Genomic DNA, 21487 nt, shown 5'->3' on the forward strand with positions numbered 1-21487 from the left:
ATAAGAACTTCAAGTCCCTGAAGAAAGAAATTAAGAAGATCTCAGAAGATGGAATGATCTCCCAAGCTCATGGATTGGCAGAATCAACATTGTAAAAATGGCTATCTTGCCAAAAGCAATCTACAGATTCAATGCAATCCCCATCAAAACTCCAACTCAATTCTTCAAGGAATTAGAAAGACCAATCTGCAAATTCATCTGGAATAACAAAAAACCTGGGATAGCAAAAACTCTTCTCAAGGATAAAAGAAACTCTGGTGGAATCACCATATCTGACCTAAAGCTATACTACAGAGCAATTGTGATTTAAAAAAAAAAAAAAAAAAAAAAAAAAAAGAAAACTGCATGGTACTGGTATAGCGACAGACAAGTAGACCAATGGAATAGAATAGAAGACCCAGAAATGAACCCACACACCTATGGTCACATGATCTTTGACAAGGGAGCTAAAACCATCCAGTGGTAAAAAGACAGCATTTTCAACAAATGGTGCTGGCACAACTGGTGGTTATCATGTAGAAGAATGTGAATTGATCCATTCCTATCTCCTTGTACTAAGGTCAAATATAAGTGGATCAAGGAACTCCACAAAAACCAGAGACACTGAAACTTATAGAGGAGAAAGTAGGGAGAAGCCTTGAAGATATGGGCACAGGGGAAAAATTCCTGAATAGAACAGCAATGGCTTGTGCTGTAAGATCGAGAAGTGACAAATGGGACCTCATAAAATTGCAAAGCTTCTGCAAGGCAAAAGACACTGTCAATAAGACTAAAAGGCCACCAACAGATTTGGAAAGAATCTTTACCTATCCTAAATCAGATAGGGGACTAGTATCCAATATATATAAAGAACTCAAGAAGGCGGACTCCAGAAAATCAAATAACCCCATTAAAACATGGGGCTCAGAGCTAAACAAAGAATTCTCACCTGAGGAATACCGAATGGCTGAGAAGCACCTGAAAAAATGCTCAGCATCCTTAATCATCAGGGAATTGCAAATCAAAACAACCCTGAGTTTCCATCTCTCACCAGTCAGAATGGCTAAGAGCAAAAATTCAGTTCACAGCCGATGCTGGCGAGGATATGGAGAAAGAGGAACACTCCTCCATTGTTGGTGGATTGCAAGCTTGTTCAACCACTCTGGAAATCAGTCAGGCAGTTCCTCAGAAAATTGAACATAGTACTACCGGAGGATCCAGCAATACCTCTCCTGTGCATATATCCAGAAGGTGTTCCAACTGGTAAGAAAGACACATGCTCCACTATGTTCATAGCAGCCTTATTTATAATAGCCAGAAGCTGGAAAGAACCCAGATGCCCCTCAACAGAGGAATGGATACAGAAAATGTGGTACATTTACACAATGGAGTACTACTCATCTATTAAAAAGAATGAATTTAGAAAATTTCTAGGCAAACGGATGGACCTGGAGGGCATCAGCTTGAGTGAGGTAACCCAGTCACAAAAGAACTCACATGATATGTACTCATTGATAAGTGGATATTAGCCCAGAAACTTAGAATAACCAATATATAAGATACAATTTGTGAAACACATGAAACTCAAGAAGTTCAAAGACCAACGTGAGGATACTTTGCCCCTTCTTAGAATTGGGAACAAAGCACCCATGGAAGGAGTTACAGAGACAAAGTTTGGAGCTGAGACAAAAGGATGCACCATCTAGAGACTGCCACATCCGGGGATCCATCCCATAATCAGCCTCCAAATGCTGACACCATTGCATTCACAAGCAAGATTTTGCTGAAAGGACCCTGATATAGCTGTCTCTTGTGAGACTGTGCCGGGGCCTAACAAACACAGAAGTGGATGCTCACAGTCAGCTATTGGATGGACCTCAGGGCCCCCAATGGAGGAGCTAGAGAAAGTACTCAAGGATTTCAAGGGATCTGCAACCCTATAGGTGGAACAACATTATGAACTAACCAGTACCCTGGAGCTCGTGTCTTTAGCTGCATATGTATCAGAAGATGGCCTAGTCAACATCAGTGGAAAGAGAGGCCCATTGGTCGTGCAAACTTTATATGCTTCAGTACAGGAGAACGCCAGGGCCAAGAAGTGGGAGTGGGTGGGTAGGGGAGTGGGGGGGAGGGACTTTTGGGATAGCATTGGAAATGTAAATGAGGAAAAAACCTAATTATAAAATTTTTAAAAAAGAAATTGATTTAAGTATAGAACTTTGATGCATCAAGATAGGATGAGTAATAGAATACTTTCTTCATGGTTCCTAAATGCATAAAAGTAAATCACATTATTGTAATAGAAAGAACCTTTCATTGGATTAAAAGGGGGAGGTGTAGGCATAGTATTATTGTGCCCTGTGTGTAGAGTATCTTGTATTGTTCAACTGCTGATTTCTCTGCACCCATGCATGGTTGCAATCTGCACATGGCATTGTAATGCTTATTCTAAGTATCTCCTGCTTAACAGAGTATAAACATTGTTCCCCATTTAGTCTCTGATTTGTCAATAAAAGCTGGAAAGTCAAGGATGGAACAGGGGAGAGAGTAGGGCTGAACTTCCTCCCAGCCAGGGGAGTGGGTGAGCGTGAGGAAGTGGAGGTTCAGTCATGAGGAGAAGGTCCAGGAGAAATCATAAGGAACCAGGTGGAACAGAGAAAACCATGAAGTGCAACCATCTTGGGGATTTTGTCTGGGAGATTCCAGAGTAGTTTAGGGAATTAAAAAAAAAAAATCGGCACTGCTCAATTGTGCCATAAGCTGTTAAATAAATAAAATACTCATGCTTCTATTTGGGAGCTAGCAGGGTGAAAATCTCAGTATTTATATAATTGCTACTGACAAGTTATGCTAATTTTCACACTGGCCAACACATTAAAAATAAAAGAGGATTTCCTTGTCTTAACTCCAGCTGGAAAGTTGAAACCTTCCCCTAACAAACTTTCTCATCATATTATAGTTAATATTTAACAAAAATAATTCTACTTGCCTACCATTTCTTTCTTATGATCAGTTCTCAGTGCCTTTATATTGCTGCTATTGCCATTACCAGTCTTCTGTGCAGGTTCCTTCTGCCCTGTTGCAGCAAATGTGGAACAACAACAACAACAACAAAATAAACATGTACCATTCTAACTGGTGAAGACCTAAGCAGCTTCTGGGTTCACTTCATAGCCAAGAACCGCATCATGCCTTTGCATTTCTTTCTTAGGGACTCTTGGCAATATAATTGCTGTTTCTTTACTTTAGTCTTCAACCTCTTATATAAGTACAGATTTTTTTCTTAGTTGACTTCACATCCACAAATGATTAAAACTTTAGAATTTTAAAGTAAGTTTCCTTCTGTTTAACATATTTCTCTCTATATAATCCACTTGATGTTTTCATTTATATATTTTTATAGGTTGACTATATTAGAGGAAATCTGTGGTATAATGAAAAATGTTTTGCAAACAGAGAAAGTTTTGAAGGTAAATTTTAAGACAGACTTTTGTCACTATAGATTACATACATAGATAAAATAAAATGCATTAAATAAAAAAATTGAATAAAATGTGAAGATAACAATTATGTATGAATTAATGCCCTAAAAATGAGAAAGTCAGGCTTACTAGTGGTATAGACATGTCATTCCTTTACCACTCAGAGGCAGAAACAGGAACACTGCAGACATGAGGCTAATATGAGCCACATGCTGAGGTAACTTTTATAAAAACGAGTGAGAGTCTTGGCATTCCCCTACACTGGGGCATTGAGGAAGCAGGAGTGGGTGGATTGGTGAGTGGGGGCTGGGGGAGGGATGGGATAGGGGTTTTCAGTGGGGAATCCAAGAAAGGGGATAACATTTGAAATGAAATAAATAAAATATCTAATAAAAAAATGAATGAGAGTGGCACTGCTGCCCAATTGCAAGAGAGCTGTGTCCAAAGATACATTAAATAGATGACACAAACTGCCCTTATATTTTATGTAGGCAGCTCTATTAACACTAATACTTCCCAAGTAAAAAAAAGTATAGATGTTGTTCATAATTTCTGTACCTTTGTACTTTACAGTTGATTATGTTACTATCACTTTCAACAGAAACAGGACCCTCAGTGAGGTATGATATAGAAAACTTTCAAAGGTAGCTAATTTTGTTAAGCATGATTTTGAGAACTGTTCTTGATCTGCAATTTGGTACTTGAACACACAGAAATACTCAACCAGTCCCAGTGGTGTCTCCTTGTTTACTTAATAGCAAATACCTACTCTTGATAAAGCTAAGTATCTAACATATCTAGACAAATGCTCCATACTAGATAAGTGTTTCTTCTCAGTGTCTTCTAAAAACAAAATCCACCCAGAAGAAAGGGATAGACATTAAAGAATTATAAACTATGATTTCTGAACCATGTGTAGAGTCACACATGTGTAATTCTAGCAATCAGTAGGAGGAGGCACACAAACCTGTGCGACCTAGATCTAGAAAACCCTTGGTCACATAGTAAGAACCATTCTGTGTATCTGCCTGTGTCCATGCATGCGTGCATACATAAGAAAAAGGGGAAGGGACATATGGATTTATTTGTGGCTTGTCAGAAGAACACAATGATTCATTAGCTTGTTTTTCTACAGTAAATAGTTGGAATTTATGTTTCAGAAACAATTTTCTCTCTTTCTATTTTGTAGTCCAGTTCTTGTTTTTTCAGTAAAGAACCATTTCTTCACTGGTTACCTTGTGTATTCTCTACTATTAAAAATGAAAAATCCATTCCGCGTGTGATAACATTCCTTATTGACCAAGAAACAGACAGTGGAATTTATCTTTTCAATGTGCAAGTAAGTCTTAGAGGGTATTTCCTGTCACCAAGCACTAGAAACTAATCTTAGCAGACATCATTTCCAGTTTGTCAAGATCTCTGGTGTAGAAATTGATAAAATCATTTGTGGAATAGCTTGCCCCTGAACACTTCTTTTTGTCAGTCAAATGTATAAAAATGAAAGCCACAATGCTAATTGTTTTCTGATTGTTCATTACTCATTCTCCATGGAAATATAAACTGAATATTTTCCACATAAATATAAAGTTCCTTGAAAGGGCTAGCTTCAATGGACAAAGAAGGGGAACCTATTACCACAGATGTAAATTTATTGTTGCATAAATCCTTAACCATGACTATTAATTACGATTATTCTCAGAACCGTTAAAAAAATCAAGGGTTCTTCAAGTGGCTATTCAGCACTAAGTCCTAAGTGGGACATATATATATCACCCCTCTAAACCTCAGTGTAACATTAAAATAAGCTGCTTTTCAGCTGAAATTTGTAAGGCAAAGTCTCACTATGTAATACTATGTGTCCTTGAGCTCACAGCATATGCCTACCCCTGACCCTGAGTGCTGGAATTAGAGGCATTTGCCACCATGCCTGCCTGTGCTGAAGTGAACATATTTTAGATTAAACTGGTGTTTTCCTTGAAAAAAAAGAGGAAAAATTGATAACATAAACCTGTGTATGTATCACTCTCAGACTCAGACTTCCCTTGGAAAAATATTTAGGGTAGATATTATTTGCTGTCTTTTTTCTGAGAATAGGTCTGCTGTGAGATGAAATATGTGGTGGTGCCCTTTAGTCCAATTTTCTACTTTTAGTTTAGAGCAGATTCCTAAGTTTCCTATGTTATGTCTCAGCATCTATAAAACTGATGGCTGAGGTAGTGGAGTAGAGTTATCAGTGATTCCTAATTTTTTTGAAATCTTTGCTGTGATAGTGGGTATGCCCTTGTCTCAATTAAAACTGAAATAGTGGAAAAGTCTAGAAATTATACTGTGGACAAAGAAAAAAAGGACAAATCTCAAGTCTTCCTTTGCTTTATCTAGGATACCAAAGAGACCTATGTCACTGTAGCTATGCTCAAGGATGGGAAACCAAGCCCTCGACCAAAATTTCCTAGTTTTCATTTTCCTTCAACATTCACTCTTCCACTTGGAATGATATTCCATCCCAGAAGCCACTTTCTGTATGTTTATGGCAGTCAAGTAAGCAGACATAAAATTTCCTTTTTTGGAACAAGCGTAGTAGTCCAACTTTGGTAGACTGTGTGATTATATACATGAAGAACTGAAGTACTCTGGTGATCTAGCGGGAGAAGTAGAAGTGGGGGTAATAAATGCTCAAATATTTATTGTGTGTTAAGCTTAGTAGTCTGGAGTTGGTTGTAACCTTTCAATTTGCTCACTGGCTGATAAAAATGAGACATGGGGCACCAAGCTTCTGAATATTACTGGAAATAACTCATTCCTCTACAACATTGGAAGACTTAGATTTTGCCATTAATCCACTAAAAGTATGTTTTTTATCTGGTGTTTCTGCAATTTGGTATTCCCTTCTCTTTACCTGAATTTGTCAAAGAATCCTCTTCTGGCTCTGTTGTTATCTGAGATCTTTCTGGTAATGTTCTCCATCCTTGGATTTCCAGCCAGACAGTTCTATTATCAGTACCCTGAAAGCTTTGTGAAGATTTGCCAAATGCCTATAGTTATCACCCAAGTTAAAAGTAAGGTCACAAAATATGAAACTTGAAGGCATTTAGATGCAATGTGGTATCTTCCAAAAAAAAAAAAAAAAAAAAAAAAAGCACTCAGTTCACTTTCACAGTGAGATTTCTTCCTGGGAAATGAAAATTTTAATGGCTGCAGTTCCGTCCAGAGAGGAAACAGAGTTTCTCCTTGAGATTCTAAGATCACAATGCAGGTTACAGCTTTACCTTCAAACATTAACTTCAAAGTAAGATTTCTATTTGGATACAAAGTGCTTAAAGTTTTTCAGAGGTTGGTAGTTGAATCCCAGAATATCTGTTCACTTCATGACTCTCTCAGAAAATCTATTGCTTATGAATAATAACTCCCTGGAGCAGTTACCGATGTAGAAAGACATTGAGTACTGGTCTAAACCTATTGGGAACAATCAGGGAAGTGGAGCATAATGACTCATCCAGACTGCAATCCCAGTAGTCTGAAGGCTGAGGGAGGTGCGTTGCTGTGAGTCCAAGGCCAGTTTTGGCTCCAGTGTGAGACTCTCAACAAAAAACAACTTGGGCAACTGACAAGGCCAACCAAAGTTGTTTAGGCTGATTTTTAGCACTGTGCCTCATTGTTAATTCATTCAGTCTTTCTCACTTGACACATCATGTAAGTGGTTTCTACTGAATCTGTGCCTCCCAACTTGAGAATCTAGGGTATATGTGAACAAAAACCATCTTTATTTTATCCATGCTCATGATTTCTTGGCTTATATTTTCTACTGTATGCAGAATTGAGCATATATACATCTTCTATCCTGATATATGTCTTCTTGAAACTCCCTTACAGTGGTTTTTATACTAACAGTTTACAACCTCTAATTTCTCCTCTGGCCACTGAAATTTTTTTCTTTTGGGTTAACTCTTTTTTTTTTTCTTTTGATTTCTTTGTCTCTTTTCTTTTTTTTTTATTGTTTTGTTTTTATTTTTACATATATAAGAAATAAATGTAATACACCAAATACATGGACAAAAAATGCAAGAATCATCTCAATGGAAGCAAAAAAAGTCATTGGTAAGATTAAACATGCCTTATTAATATAAGCCCTAGAACAAGTAAGACTGTGGGAAAGTTATTCCAATGTAATAAAGGTTATATATGACAAATCCATGGCCAATAACATCCTAAATGAATGAAACCATTAATAAGCCCCATTAAGATCAGGAATGAGAGAGGAGTGCCCACTATCCCTACTGCTTATCCATAATGTGATTGAAGCATTAGCTGGAGGAAAAGGCAAGAAAAGGGATACAAATGGGAAAACATTAAGTCAAATTATTTTCTTTTTTAAAAATTTCTATAAGATATTTTATTTACATTTCAAATGTTATCCACTTTCCTAGTTTCCCCACCAAAAATCATCTATACTCTCCACCCTCCCCCTGTTCCCCAACCCACCCACTCATATTCCTGGCCCTGGCATTCCCCTATACTGGGGGATAGAAACCTCACAGGACCTAGAGCCTCTCCTCCCACTGATAACCAACTAGGCCATCCTTTGCTACATATACAGCTAGAGCCACAACTTCCACCATGTGTTTTCTTTAATTGGTGGTATAGTTCCAAGGAACTATGGGGATACTGGTTAGTTCATATTGATGTTTCTCCTATGGGACTTCAGACTCCTTTAGCTCCCTGGGTACTTCCTCTAGCTCCTTCATTGAGGACCTTGTTCTCCGTCCAATGGATGATTGCGAGCATAAACTTCTGTATTTGCCAGACACTGGCAGAGCCACTCATTAGGCAGCTATATCAGGCTCCTGTCAGCAGGCTCTTGTTGGCATCTACAATAGTGTCTGGGTTTGGTGGTGGTTTATGGGATGGATCCCAGAGTAAGGCAGTCTCTGGATGGTCATTTCTTAAGTCTCTGCTCTGAACTTTGTAACTCCTTCCATGGGTATTTTGTTCCCCAATCTAAAAAGGATTCTGAGCTTCTGGGCTAATATCCACTTATCAATGAGTTAATATCATATGTGTTCTTTTGTGATTGGTTTACCTCACTTAGGATGATATCCACCAGATCCATCCATTTGTCTATGAATTTCATATTCATTGTTTTAAATAGCTGTGTAGTACTTCATTGTGTAAACATACCACGTATTTTTTGTATCCATTCCTTTGTTGAGGGACATCTGGGTTCTTTCCAGGTTCTGGCTATTATAAATAAGGCTGCTATGAACATAGTGGAACATGTGTCCTTATTACATGTTGGAGCATCATCTGGGTATATGCCCAGGAGGGGAATTGCTGGATCTTCCGGTAGTACTATGGCCAATTTTCTGAGGAACCACCAAACTGATTTCCAGAGTGGTTATACCAGCTTGCATTCCCACCAGAAATAGAGGAGTGTTCCTCTTTCTCCACATCCTCACCAGCATCTGCTGTCACCTGAATTTTTGATCATAGCCATTCTGATTTGTATGAGGTGGAATCGCAGGGTTGTTTGATTTGGATTTCCTTCATGATTAAAGATGTTGAACATTTTTTTAGGTGCGTCTCATCCATTTGGTATTCCTCAGTTGAGAATTCTTTGTTTAGCTCTGTAGCCCATTTTTTAATAGGGGTGGTTAATAGTTTTCTGGAATCCAGCTCCTTGAGTTATTTATATATATTGGATATTAGCCCCTATCAGATTTAGAATTGGTAAAGATCTTTTCCCAATTTGTTGGTTGCCTTTGGTCTTCTTGACTTACAGAAGCTTTGCCTTACAGAAGCTTCACAATTTTATGAGGTCCCATTTGTCTATTCTTGGTCTTACAGAACAATCCATTGGTATTCTGTTCAGGAATTTTTCCCCTGTGCCCATATCTCCAAGACTCTTCCCAACTTTGTCCTCAGTTTCAGTGTCTCTGGTTTTATGTGGAGTTCCTTGATGCACTTAGATTTGAGCTTTGTACAAGGAGATACGAATGGATCAATTCACATTCTACTACAGGCTAACTGCTAGGTGAGCCAGCACAATTTGTTGAAGATGCTGTCTTCTTTCCACTGGATGGTTATAGCTCCTTTGTCAAAGATCAAGTGATCACGGATGTGTGGGTTCATTTCTGGGTCTTCAATTCTGTTCCATTAATCTACCTGTCTGTCACTTTACCACTACCATAATTTTTAATCACAATTGTTCTCTAGTACAGCTTAAGGTCAGGTATGGTGATTACCCCAGAGGTTCTTTTATTGTTGAGAATAGTTTTTGCTATCCTAAGTTTTTTGTTATTCCAGATGAATTTGCAAATTGCTCTTTCTAACTCAGTGAAGAATTGAGTTGGAATTTTGATGGGGTTTGCATTGAATCTGTAGACTGCTTTCTGCAAGATAGCCATTTTGAATATATTAATCCTGCCAATCCATGAGCATGGGAGATCTTTCCATCTTCTGAGATCTTCAATTTCTTTCTTCAGAGACTTGAAGTTCATATCATACAGATCTTTCACTTCCTTAGAGTCACACCAAGGTGTTTTATATTATTTGTGACTTTTGTGAAAGGTGTTGTTTCTCTGATTTCTTTCTCAGCCTGTTTATCCTTTGTGTAGAGAAAGGCCACTGATTTGTTTGAGTTAATTTTATATCCAGCTACTGCACTGAAGCTGTTTATCAGGTTTAGGAGTTCTCTGGTAGAATTATTGGGGTCACTTATATATATTATTATAATATATATATAAGATGTGCAAATAGTGATATTTTGACTTCTTCCTTTCCAATTTGTATCCCCTTGATCTCCTTTTGTTGTCTAATTGCTCTGATTAGGACATCAAGTACTATATTGAATAGGTAGTAAGAGAGTGGGTAGCCTTGTCTGGTCCCTGATTTTAGTGGGATTGCTTCCAGTTTCTCACCATTAAGTTTGATGTTGGCTACTGGTTTGCTCTATATTACTTTTATTATGTTTAAGTATGGGCCTCGTATTGCTGATCTTTCCAAGACTTTTATCATGAATGAGTGTTGGATTTTTGTCAAATGCTCTCTCAGCATCTAATGAGATGATCATGTGGTTTTTGTCTTTGAGTTTGTTTATATAGTGGATTACTTTGATAGATTTCCATATATTGAACCATCTCTGCATCCCTGGGATGAAGCCTACGTGATCATGATGGATGATCATTTGGATGGGTTCTTGGATTCCCTTTGTGAGGATTTTATTGAGTATTTTTGCATCAATATTCATAAGGGAAATTGGTCTGAAGTTCTCTTTCTTTGTTGGATCTTTGTGTGGTTTAGCTATCAGAGTAATTGTGGCTGCATGGAATGAATTGGGTAGAGTACCTTCTGTTTCTATTTTGTGGAACAGTTTGAGGAGAGTTGGAATTAGGTCTTCTTTGAAGGTCTGATGGAACTCTGCACTAAACCCATCTGGTCCTGGGCTTTTTTTATTTGGGAGATTATTAATGACTGCTTCTGTTTCTTTAGGGGATATGGGACTGTTAAGATCATTACTCTCATCCTGATTTAACTTTGGTAACTGGTATCTGTCTAGAAATTTGTCCATTTCATCCAGGTTTTTCAGTTTTGTTGAATATGGCCTTTTGTATTAGGATCTGATGATGTTTTGGATTTCATCATGTTCTGTTGTTATGTCTCCATTTTCATTTCTGATTTTGTTAATTAGAATACTGTCCCTGTGCCCTCTAGTTAGTCTGGCTAACGGTTTATCTATCTTGTTGATTTTCTCAAAGAACCAGCTCCTAGTTTGATTGATTCTTTGAATAGTTCTTTTTGTTTCCACTTGGTTGATTTCACCCCTGAGTTTGATTATTTCCTGCCTTCTACTCCTCTTGGGTGAATTTGCTTCCTTTTGTTCTAGAGCTTCTAGGTGTGCTGTCAGACTGCTAGTGTATGCTCTCACTAGTTTCTTTTTGGAGGCACTCAGAGCTATGAGTTTTCTTCTTAGAAATGCTTTCATTGTTTCCCATAAGTCTGTGTATGTTGTGGCTTCATTTTCACTAAACTCTAAATTGTCTCTAATTTCTTTCTTTATCTTTTCCTTGACCAAGTTATCATTGAGTAGAGTATTGTTTAGTTTCCATGTGAATATTGGCTTTCTATTATTTATGCTGTTATTGAAGATCAGCCTTAATCTGTGGTGATCTGATAGGATGAATGGTACAATTTCAATATTTTTGTGTCTGTTAAGGCCTGTTTTGTAACAGATTATATGGTCAGTTTTGGAAGGGGTACCATGAGGTGCTGAGATGAAGGTATATCCTTTTGTTTTAGGATAAAATGTTCTGTAGATATCTGTTAAATCTATTTGTTTCATAACTTCTGTTAGTGTCCATGTGACTCTGTTTAGTTTCTGTTTCCAGGATATGTCCATTGGTGAGAGTGGGGTGTTGAAGTCTCCCACTATTATTGTGTGAGGTGTTGTTAAAGTTGGGATTCTGTTCTTGTCACTATCTTCTTTTAGTTTTGTTGAAGGGTTACTTCCTTGCTTGTTCTCAAGCTTTGTTTCCCTCATTGTGTTGAAGTTTTCCCTTTATTATCCTTTGAAGGGCTGGATAAGATATTGTGTGAATTTGTTTTCTCATGGAATACTATGGTTTCTCTATCTATGGTAATTGAGAGTTTTGTTGGGTATAGTAGCCTGGTCTGGCATTTGTGTTCTTCTAGAGTCTGTATGACATCTGCCCAGGATCTTCTGGCTTTCTTAGTTTCTGGAGAGAATTTAGGTGTAAGTCCCATAGGTCTGCCTTTATATGTTACTTGACCTTTTTCCCTTACTGCTTTTAACATTCTTTCTTTGTTTTGTGCATTTGGTACTTTGATTATTATGTGACAGGAGGAATTTCTTTTCTGGTCCAAACTATCTGGAGTTCTGTAGGCTTCTTGTATGGTCATGGGCATCTCTTTTTTTTTTTTAGGTTGGAAAAGTTTTCTTCTATAATTTTGTTGAAGATATTAACTGGTCCTTTTATGTTGGAAATCTTCCTTATAGTCTATATCTATTATCCTTAGGTTTGGTCTTATTGTGTCCTGGATTTCCTGGATGTCTTGGGTTAGTATCTTTTCGTGTTTCACATTTTCTTTGATTGTTGTGTTAATGTTTTCTATGGTATCTTCTGCACCTGAGATTCTGTCTTCTATCTCTTGTATTCTGTGGTTATGCTTCCATCAGTGGCTCCTGACTTCTTTCCTAGGTTTTCTATTTCCACAGTGGTCTCCCTTTGAGATTTCTTTATTGTTTCTATTTAGATTTTTAGATCCTGAATAGTTTTATTCAATTCTTTTACCTGATTGGATATGTTCTCCTGTATTTCTTTAAGGCAATTTTTTATTTCCTTCTTATAATCCTCTATCATCATCATGAGAAGTGACTTTAGATCCATATCTTGCTTTTCTGGTGCGATGGTGTATCCAGGACTTGCTATGGTGGGAGAGTTTGGTTCTGATGATGCCAAGTAACCTTGGTTTCTGTTGCTTCTGTTCTTAAGCTTGCCTCCTGCCATCTTATTATCTCAAGTGCTTGCTGCCCTCAATATATCTGATTGGAGCCTGTCCTTCCTATAATCCCGGTTGATTCAAGACTCCTCAGAGTCCAGCTTTCTCTGGGATCCTCTGATTCCGGGATCCCATGAACCTGAGATTCTGGGTATGTCAGAGTTCTTGGCAGTCAAGTTTCCTCTGAGACCCTGAGATCCTGGTGTGACCAAGCTTCTGGGATCCTGGCATCCTGGAATCCTAAGATCCTGGGTGTGTTACAGTGCCTGGAAGTGGTATCTCCTCTGGGGACCATGGGATTGTCCACTGTGTTCAAAACCAAGGTAGACCAGCACCGACCAGAAAGAACCCAAGCCACTGGTCAGGCAGGGCTCCTGTGTCCTTGCTCCTGCTATCACAGGCCCCTCACGATTGTTTTGGGATAGGTATTGTGCTCCACTCACCAGTGATCCTAAGATCCTGGGTGTGCTAGGGTGCCTGCCATGTGGAGAGTCCTCTAGGGACTGTGGAACCATATGCTGAGTTCACGCATGCCCAAGGTGGCCTGGGGCTGGCACCAACCAGAAGGAACCTGAGAACTCAAATTATTTTAAATTGGAGATTATATTATCTTATACCCAATGTTCCCATAATTTGACTGAAAAATTGTAGAACTTATCCCTAATTTCAGCAAAGTGTTATGATACATAATTAACTTACAAAATTTACCAGTCCTAATATATATATATATGAGTAACAAGCATGCTGAGAAAGAGATCATGAACATGCCCCTCTTCCTGGTGAGAAACTTGAGAAAAGTAAAATAAAATATTTAAGATATATATAACAAAAGAGGCTTTTTTTTAAAAAAAAAGCCTCTACAATGAAAACTTTAAATGTGTAAAGAAAGAGCTTAAGAAACATGCTAGAATTTGAAGACCTCCCAAGTATATAGCTTGGTAGAATTAACATTGTGAAAAATGGCCTTCCTACCAAAAGAATTTACTGATTCAATAAAATCACAATCAACATCCTCATCTCATTCTTCACATAAATAGAAAGAAAATCCTCGATTTGATATGGGACAACAAAAGACCCAGAATAGCCAATGAGTCCTAGATAAGTGTTTATTTCTATGCATTCTGCTCATTTTAAGTGATAAGTGCATCTGTCTAAGACCCCAACTTTTATACATCTGTTTCTATTGAGTCGATTTTGTTCAATATTAGAAAGGCTACTCCTGCTTGTTTCTTAGGACCATTTGCTTGGAAAAATGTTTTACAACATTTTATTCTGAGGTAGTTTCTCTCATTGCCACTGAGGTGTGTTTCCTGTTTGCAGCAAAATGCTGGGTTTTGTTTATCTATCCAGTCTGTTAGTCTATGTCTTTTTATTGGGGAGTTGAGTCCACTAATGTTAAAAGATATTAAGGAAAAGTGATTCTTACTTTCTGTTATCTTTGTTGTTAGAGGTAGAATTATGTTTGTGTGGCTATCTTCTTTTGGATTTGTTGAAAGATTACTTTCTTGCTTTGTCTAGAGTGTAGTATTTCTCCTTCTGTTGGTATTTTCCATCTATTATCCTTTGTAGGGCTGCATTTGTGGAAAGATATTGTGTAAAATTGGTTTTGTCATAGAATATCTTGTTTTCTCCATCTATGGTAATTGAGAGTTTTGCTGGATATACTAGCCTGGGCTGGCATTTGTGTTCTCTTAGGGTCTGTATGAGATCTTCCCAGGATTTTCTAGCTTTTATACTCTCTGGTGAGAAGTTTGGTGTAATTCTAATAGGTCTGCCTTTATATGTTACTTGACTTTTTCCCTTACTGCTTTTAATACTCTTTCTTTATTTAGTGCACTTGCTGTTTTGATTATTATGAGATGCAAGGAATTTCTTTTCTGGTCCAGTCTATTTGTAGTTCTGTAGGCTTCTTGTATGTTCATGGGCATCTCTTTCTTTAGGTTAGGGAAGTTTTCTTCTATAGTTTTGTTGAAGATATTTACTGGCCCTTTAATTTGCTCTCTTCTATACCTATTAACCTTAGGCTTGGTCTTCTCGTTGTGTTCTGTATTTCCTGAATGTTTTGGGTTAGGAGCTTTTTGCATTTTGCATTTTACATTTTCTTTGACTTTTGTGTCAATGTTTTCTATAGTATCTTCTCCACCTGAGATTCTGTCTTCTATCTCTTGTATTCTGTTGTTGATTCTTGCATCTATGACTCCTGTTCTCTTTCCTAGGTTTTTTAACTTCAGGGATGTCTCCCTTTGTGATTTCTTTATTGTTTATGTTTCCATTTTTAGATTTTAGATGGTTTTGTTCATTTAAATGAAAATAAAAACAAATAAACATGTGAAGAGATGCTTTTAATTCCCAAGTTCCAGGAAAATACAAATAGGAAATGCAGTATGTGGGGCTGGGAAGGTGGCTCAGTTGGTAAAAATCACTTGCTCTGAAAACAGGACCTGAGTTCAAATTCCCAAAAGCAGTGTAAAAGGCTGAGCATGACTGTGCAAATCTATAAACCCCAACATTAGGAAGCAGAGACAGGCAGATTCCCAAAGCTCACTGGCCAGACAGTATGGCCAAAAAATAATAATAATAAAGTTCTTGTTCAATAAAAGACTCTATCTCAATAAGGCAGAGAGCACAAGAGGAATTCACCCAATTTCTTCCTGTAGACTTCTTACACATGCACCCAAACATGTGCATGCAAGACACATGCACACACACACACGCACACACACACACACACACACACACACACACACTGAGAGAAGAAGAATGCAATAAGATACCACTCTCAATCACTTATTTGAACTAATTACCTTTGACATTACAAACGCTGGAAAGGTAAATCAAATGGGTAAGTGGGAAAGTAGTTGGTGTGTACCTGGGTTCATGATGGACATAGAGATATGAGGAAAATAGTAATGCATATATTTTTTGTAGGGAGATCAGGCTTATAAGTAATTTTGAGGGTTAGAGACAGTTCTTAGTGAGGTAATATCTTTTTATTCCTTTAGATATGGGTTTCAATGGATGGTGGCAATACTTTTGAAATGCTGTGTAACTTATTCTCACACCATGTAACAAAGACTTCTAATAGCTTTTATACTTCAGATATTGTTTTTATTGTAGAAGATGGAAGAATTTTGACGACCAAGGCAGGTGAGGAATTTTATATTTGGTGTTGTTTGTTCATTTTACTTGTGTGTCAAAAAGGTAAAGTGTTCAAAAACATGTTGTATTAGTTAACTGACAATAAAGTCTCAAACAGTGAGTAATAGATTGGTTGGATTTACAGAGACAAATCATATGAATAGCCATAATAAAGAGGAAACCTTCACTAGCATGCTGTGTACCCAGTACTGGTTCCCTCTCCCAAACCAAATAATAACAGATGTCACAGTGGAGATACAATTGTGTCCCACATGTTATAGACAGTGTATCATTCAATACTCCCAACCACAATGACAAAAAGTGATTTTTTTCTTTGATTTTGCTCTTAAAATAGATGCAGTTTAGGTCACAGAAACCTAAGAGATGATGCCATATTAAAGATAGTTTGGTCTCCATCTTCTTACAGTTTTTTGATCACAAGGCTATTGGCTTGAAAGAAAATCTCATGGTGATTGACCTAAACCTACAATTGCCAGATCCTTTCCAACATAGTTGAAGGCTGTCAGACAGACTCAATACCTGAATCATGAAGGGCATGGTCCTGGTATTTCTGCATCTCTGTAATCTGCATTTCATTTTGTCATTCTATCATTGAGTTTTAAAATCTTCTCATAGTGAATTAGTGTTTCCATTTTGCTAATAATTATTAATTAAAGTACGATTACATGATTTCCCCTTCCCTTTCTTCCCTCCAACTGCTCCAATATATTTCCTTCCACTTTCTCTCAAACTCACAGCTTTCTTTTATTAATTATTGTGTTGTAAAATATGTATATATATCTGTTCAGTCCATGTGTGTGTATACAATATAACAATATATAATATAATGTAATATAATGTTACCAGAAAGTATATTATATCAATGCTGATCACTTGATATTGGCAAATCTGTCATGCTGCTCTTTCCTGGTTAAGACGAGTTCCCCTCCTCTTAGCAATTATTGCTTGCCTGTAGTTCTTTATCTAGTATTGGGGCCTGTGATTTTTCCTCTTCTCATGTTATCATGTCTGTTGGTTGTTTGCTCAGGTCTTGTTTTGAGAGTCATATAGGTATATCGCCCCTGATAATTCTAATGGATACACACTGGATATATCTTGACTTCCTGTTCTGACTCTCGAAGTCCTTCTTCCCACTCTTCCACAATGTGAACTCTAAGAATTAGGTGTAGTAGTTGTATTATCACAGTATCACTTGAAGCTGGGCACCACATGATCACTTCTTCTATGCCTTTTGTGCTTTCTGTAATGGCTGTCTACTAAAAGGAGGAATTTCTTTGATGAGGTGTCGAAGCTTCATTTAACTGTGGATATAAGGATAAACATTTAGAATGCAGTCAGGAGGTATGTTGATTTGGTGAAGTGGTAGTTGTAAATTCTCACCCAAGCTCCATGAACACAGAAACCCAGAGTACTTAGCTAGATTTCCTATAAAAGTCATGATTTCCCTGTGGTTGAGTCCAATAAAAGAGCTGTTGGTTACCACCAATATATGTATGCCACTATTGCACATTTAGGGTTATCACATATGCTGGTAATTGTTGTAGTTCATAGGTTTGATAGCTGTGTAGAACTAATGGCTGATTTTTGCCCTTAAAAGTTTGCATGGCACCATCTGGTACTCTGAACCTAGTAACCAAGCAAGGAGGCTTTCAAGTCAGACACAGCATGATCCTCTGGGAGGAAACCAAGGATGTAAAAGTCACTTTTATTTGCCAGATGTAATTGTCACCTAGGAGACGTACCTCTGAGTAAGCTCTTTCTAGCTCTTTCTGAAGACTTGTTAGCTGGTTCAACTCAGCTCATCTGGCCCAAAACCTTTTTTTTAAATTTTTCTATTAGATATTTTCTTCATTTACATTTCAAATGCTATCACAAAAGTCCCCTATACCCTCCCCCCCCCATACTACCCTACCCACCTACTCCCACATCTTGGCCCTGGCATTCTCCTATGCTGGGGCATATAAAGTTTGCAAGACCAAGGGGCCTCTCTTCCCAATGATGGCTGACTAGGCCATCTTCTGCTACATATGCAGCTAGAGACACGAGCTCTGGGGGTACTGATTAGTTCATATTGTTGATCCACCTATATAGGGTTGCAGACCCCTTCAGCTACTTCAGTACTTTCTCTAGCTCCTCCATTGGGGGCCCTGTGTTCCATCCTATAGATGACTGTGAGCATCCACTTTTGTATTTGCCAAGCAGGCACTGGCATAGCCTCACTCGAGATAGCTATATCAGGGTCCTGTCAGAAAATCTTGCTGGCAAATGCAATAGTGTCTGGGTTTGGTGGCTGATTATGGTATGGATCGCCAGGTGGGGCAGTCTCTGGATGGTCCATCCTTTGGTCTTAGCTCCAAAATTTGTCTCTGTAACTTCTTCCATGGGTGTTTTGTTCCCTAATCTAAGGAAGAATGAAGTATCACACTTTGGTCTTCGTTCTTCTTGGTTTTCTTGTGTTTTGCAAATAGTATCTTGGGTATTGTAAGTTACTGGGCTAATATCCACTTAACCAGTGAATGCATATCAAGTGACTTCTTTTCTGAATGGGTTACCTCACTAAGGATGATATGCTCTAGATACATCCATTTGCCCAAGAATTTCATAAATTCATTCTTTTTAATAGCTGAGTAGTACTCCATTGTGTAAACATACCATATTTTCTGTATCCATTCCTCTGTTGAGGGACATCTGTGTTCTTTCCAGTTTTTGGCTACGATAATTAAGGCTGCTATGAAAATACTGGAGAATGTGTCCCCATTACCAGTTGGAATATCTGCTGGGTATAAGCCCAGGAGAGGTATTACTAAATCTTCTGGCAGTATTATATACAATTTTCTGAGGAACCGCCAGACTGACTTCCAGAGTGGTTGTACCATACTGCAATCCCACCAGCAATGTAGGAATGCTCCTCTTTCCCCACATTCTCGCCAGCATCTGCTGTCACCTGAATTTTAGATCCAAACCATTCTGACTAATGTGAGGTGGAATCTCAGAGTTGTTTTGATTTGCATTTCCCTAATGATTAAGGATGTTGAACATTTTTTCAAGTGCTTCCCAGCCCTTCAGTATTCCTCAGTTGAGAATTCTTTGTTTACTTCTGTACCCCATTTTTAATGGGGTTATTTGAATTTCTAGAGTTCAGCTTCTTGAGCTCTTTGTATATATTGGATATTAGTCCCCTATCAGAATTAGGATTGGTAAAAATTCTTCCTCAATCTGTTGGTGGCCTTTTTGTCTTATTGACAGTATCTTTTGCCCTACAGAAGCTTTGCAATTTTATGAGGTCCCATTTGTCGATTCTTGATTTTACAGAACAGGCATTGCTGTCTGTTTAGAAATTTTTACCCTGCACCCATATCTTCAAGGTTTTCCCCACTTTCTCCTCTATAAATTTCAGTGTCTCTGGTTTTATGTGAAGGTCTTTGATCCACTTAGACTTGAGCTTTGTATAAGGAGATAAGAATGGATCAATTTGCATTCTTCTACAAGATAACAGCCAGTTGTGCCAGCACCATTTGTTGAAAATGCTGTCTTTTTTCCACTGGATGGTTTTAGCTCCCTTGCTAAATATCAAGTGATCATAGGTGAGTGAGTTCGATTCTGGGTCTTCAATTCTATTCCACTGATCTACCTGTCTGTCACTGTACAAGTTCCATGCAGCGTTTATCACGATTGCTCTATAGTACAGCTTGAGGTCAGGCATGGTGATTCCCCAGAGGTTCTTTTATTGTTGAGAATAGTTTTTGCTATCCTAGGTTTGTTGTTATTCCAGATGAGTTTGCAAATTGCCATTTCTAACTCAGTGAAGAATCGAGGTAGAATTTTTATGGGGATTGCATTGAATCTGTAGAATGCTTTCGACAGGATAGCCATTTTTACTATATTAATCCTGCCAATCCATGAGCATGGGAGATCTTTCCATCTTCTGAGATCTTCTTCAATTTCTTTCTTCAGAGACTTGAAGTTCTTGTCATACAGATCTTTCACTTCCTTATTTAGACTCACACCAAGGTATTTTATATTTTTTTCCTCTTTTCTTTCCTTTCCTTTTCTTTCTTTTTTTTAATTTTTTATTAGGTATTTTCCTCATTTACATTTCCAATACTATCCCAAAAGTCCCCCATACACTCCCCCTGCTCCCCTACCCACCCGTTATCAATTCTTGGCCCTGACATTTCCCTGTACTGGGGCATATAAAGTTTGCAAGACCAACTGGCCTTTCTTCCCAATGGTGGCTGATTAGGCCATCTTCTGATACATATGCAGCTAGAGACACGAACTCTAGGGGTACTGGTTAGTTCATAGCATTGTTCCACCTATAGGGTTGCAGACCCCTTTAGCTCCTTAGGTACTTTCTCTAGCTCCTCCATTGGGGGCCCTGTGTTCCATCCTATACATGACTGTGAGCATCCACTTCTGTATTTGCTAGGCCCTGGCATAGCCACACAAGAGACAGCTATATTTGGGTCCTTTCAGCAAAATCTTGCTAGTGTTAGCAATGGTGTCAGTGTTTGGAGGCTGATTATGGGATGGATCCCTGGGTATGGCAGTCTCTAGATGGCCCATCCTTTCGTCTGAGCTCCAAACTTTGTAATTCCTTCCATGGGTGTTTTGTTCCCAATTCTAAGAAGGGGCAAAGTATCCACCTTTTGGTCTTCGTTCTTCTTGAGTTTAATGTGTTTTGCAAATTGTATCTTGTATCTTGGGTATTCTAAGTTTCTGGACTAATATCCACTTATTAGTGAGTACATATCATGTGAGTTCTTTTGTGATTGGGTTACCTCACTCAGGATGATGCCCTCCAGGTCCATCCATTTGCCTAGGAATTTCATAAATTCATTCTTTTTAATAGCTGAGTAGTACTCCATTGTGTAAATGTACCACATTTTTTGTATCCATTCCTCTATTGAGGAACATCTTGGTTCTTTCCAGCTTCTGGCTATTATAAATAAGGCTGCTATGAACATAGTGGAGCATGTGTCTTTCTTACTAGTTGGAACATCTTCTGGATATATGCCAAGGAGAAGCATTGCTGGATCCTCCGGTAGTACTATGTCCAATTTTCTGAGGTACCACCAGACTGATTTCCAGAGTGGTTGTACAAGCTTGCAATCCCACCAACAATGGAGGAGAGTTCCTCTTTCTCCACATCCTCGACAGCATCTGCTGTCACCTGAATTTTTGATCTTAGCCATTCTGACTGGTGTAAGGTGTAATCTAAAGGTTGCTTTGATTTGCATTTCCCTGATGATTAAGGATGCTGAACATTTTTTCAGGTGCTTCTCAGCCATTCGTTATTCCTCAGGTGAGAATTCTTTGTTTAGCTCTGAGCCCCATTTTTTTCCATATTTTTT

General features: G+C 38.1%; 1 protein-coding gene across 2 annotated transcripts in view; it reads left to right on the plus strand.

Moving 5' to 3' along the window:
• Catsperb (cation channel sperm associated auxiliary subunit beta) overlaps nt 1-21487 on the plus strand; it is a 221365-nt gene that overhangs the window by 99882 nt on the left and 99996 nt on the right. For both annotated transcript variants that reach the window (XM_006515929.1, NM_173023.2), the window contains exons 11-15: nt 3383-3449; nt 4035-4081; nt 4651-4800; nt 5841-5999; nt 15977-16121. In XM_006515929.1, coding sequence (XP_006515992.1) covers nt 3383-3449; nt 4035-4081; nt 4651-4800; nt 5841-5999; nt 15977-16121 — 568 coding nt within the window. The remainder of the gene's footprint in view (nt 1-3382; nt 3450-4034; nt 4082-4650; nt 4801-5840; nt 6000-15976; nt 16122-21487) is intronic.

This window comes from Mus musculus, chromosome 12 (assembly GCF_000001635.26).
Source record: "Mus musculus strain C57BL/6J chromosome 12, GRCm38.p6 C57BL/6J".
Lineage (NCBI taxonomy): Eukaryota > Metazoa > Chordata > Mammalia > Rodentia > Muridae > Mus > Mus musculus.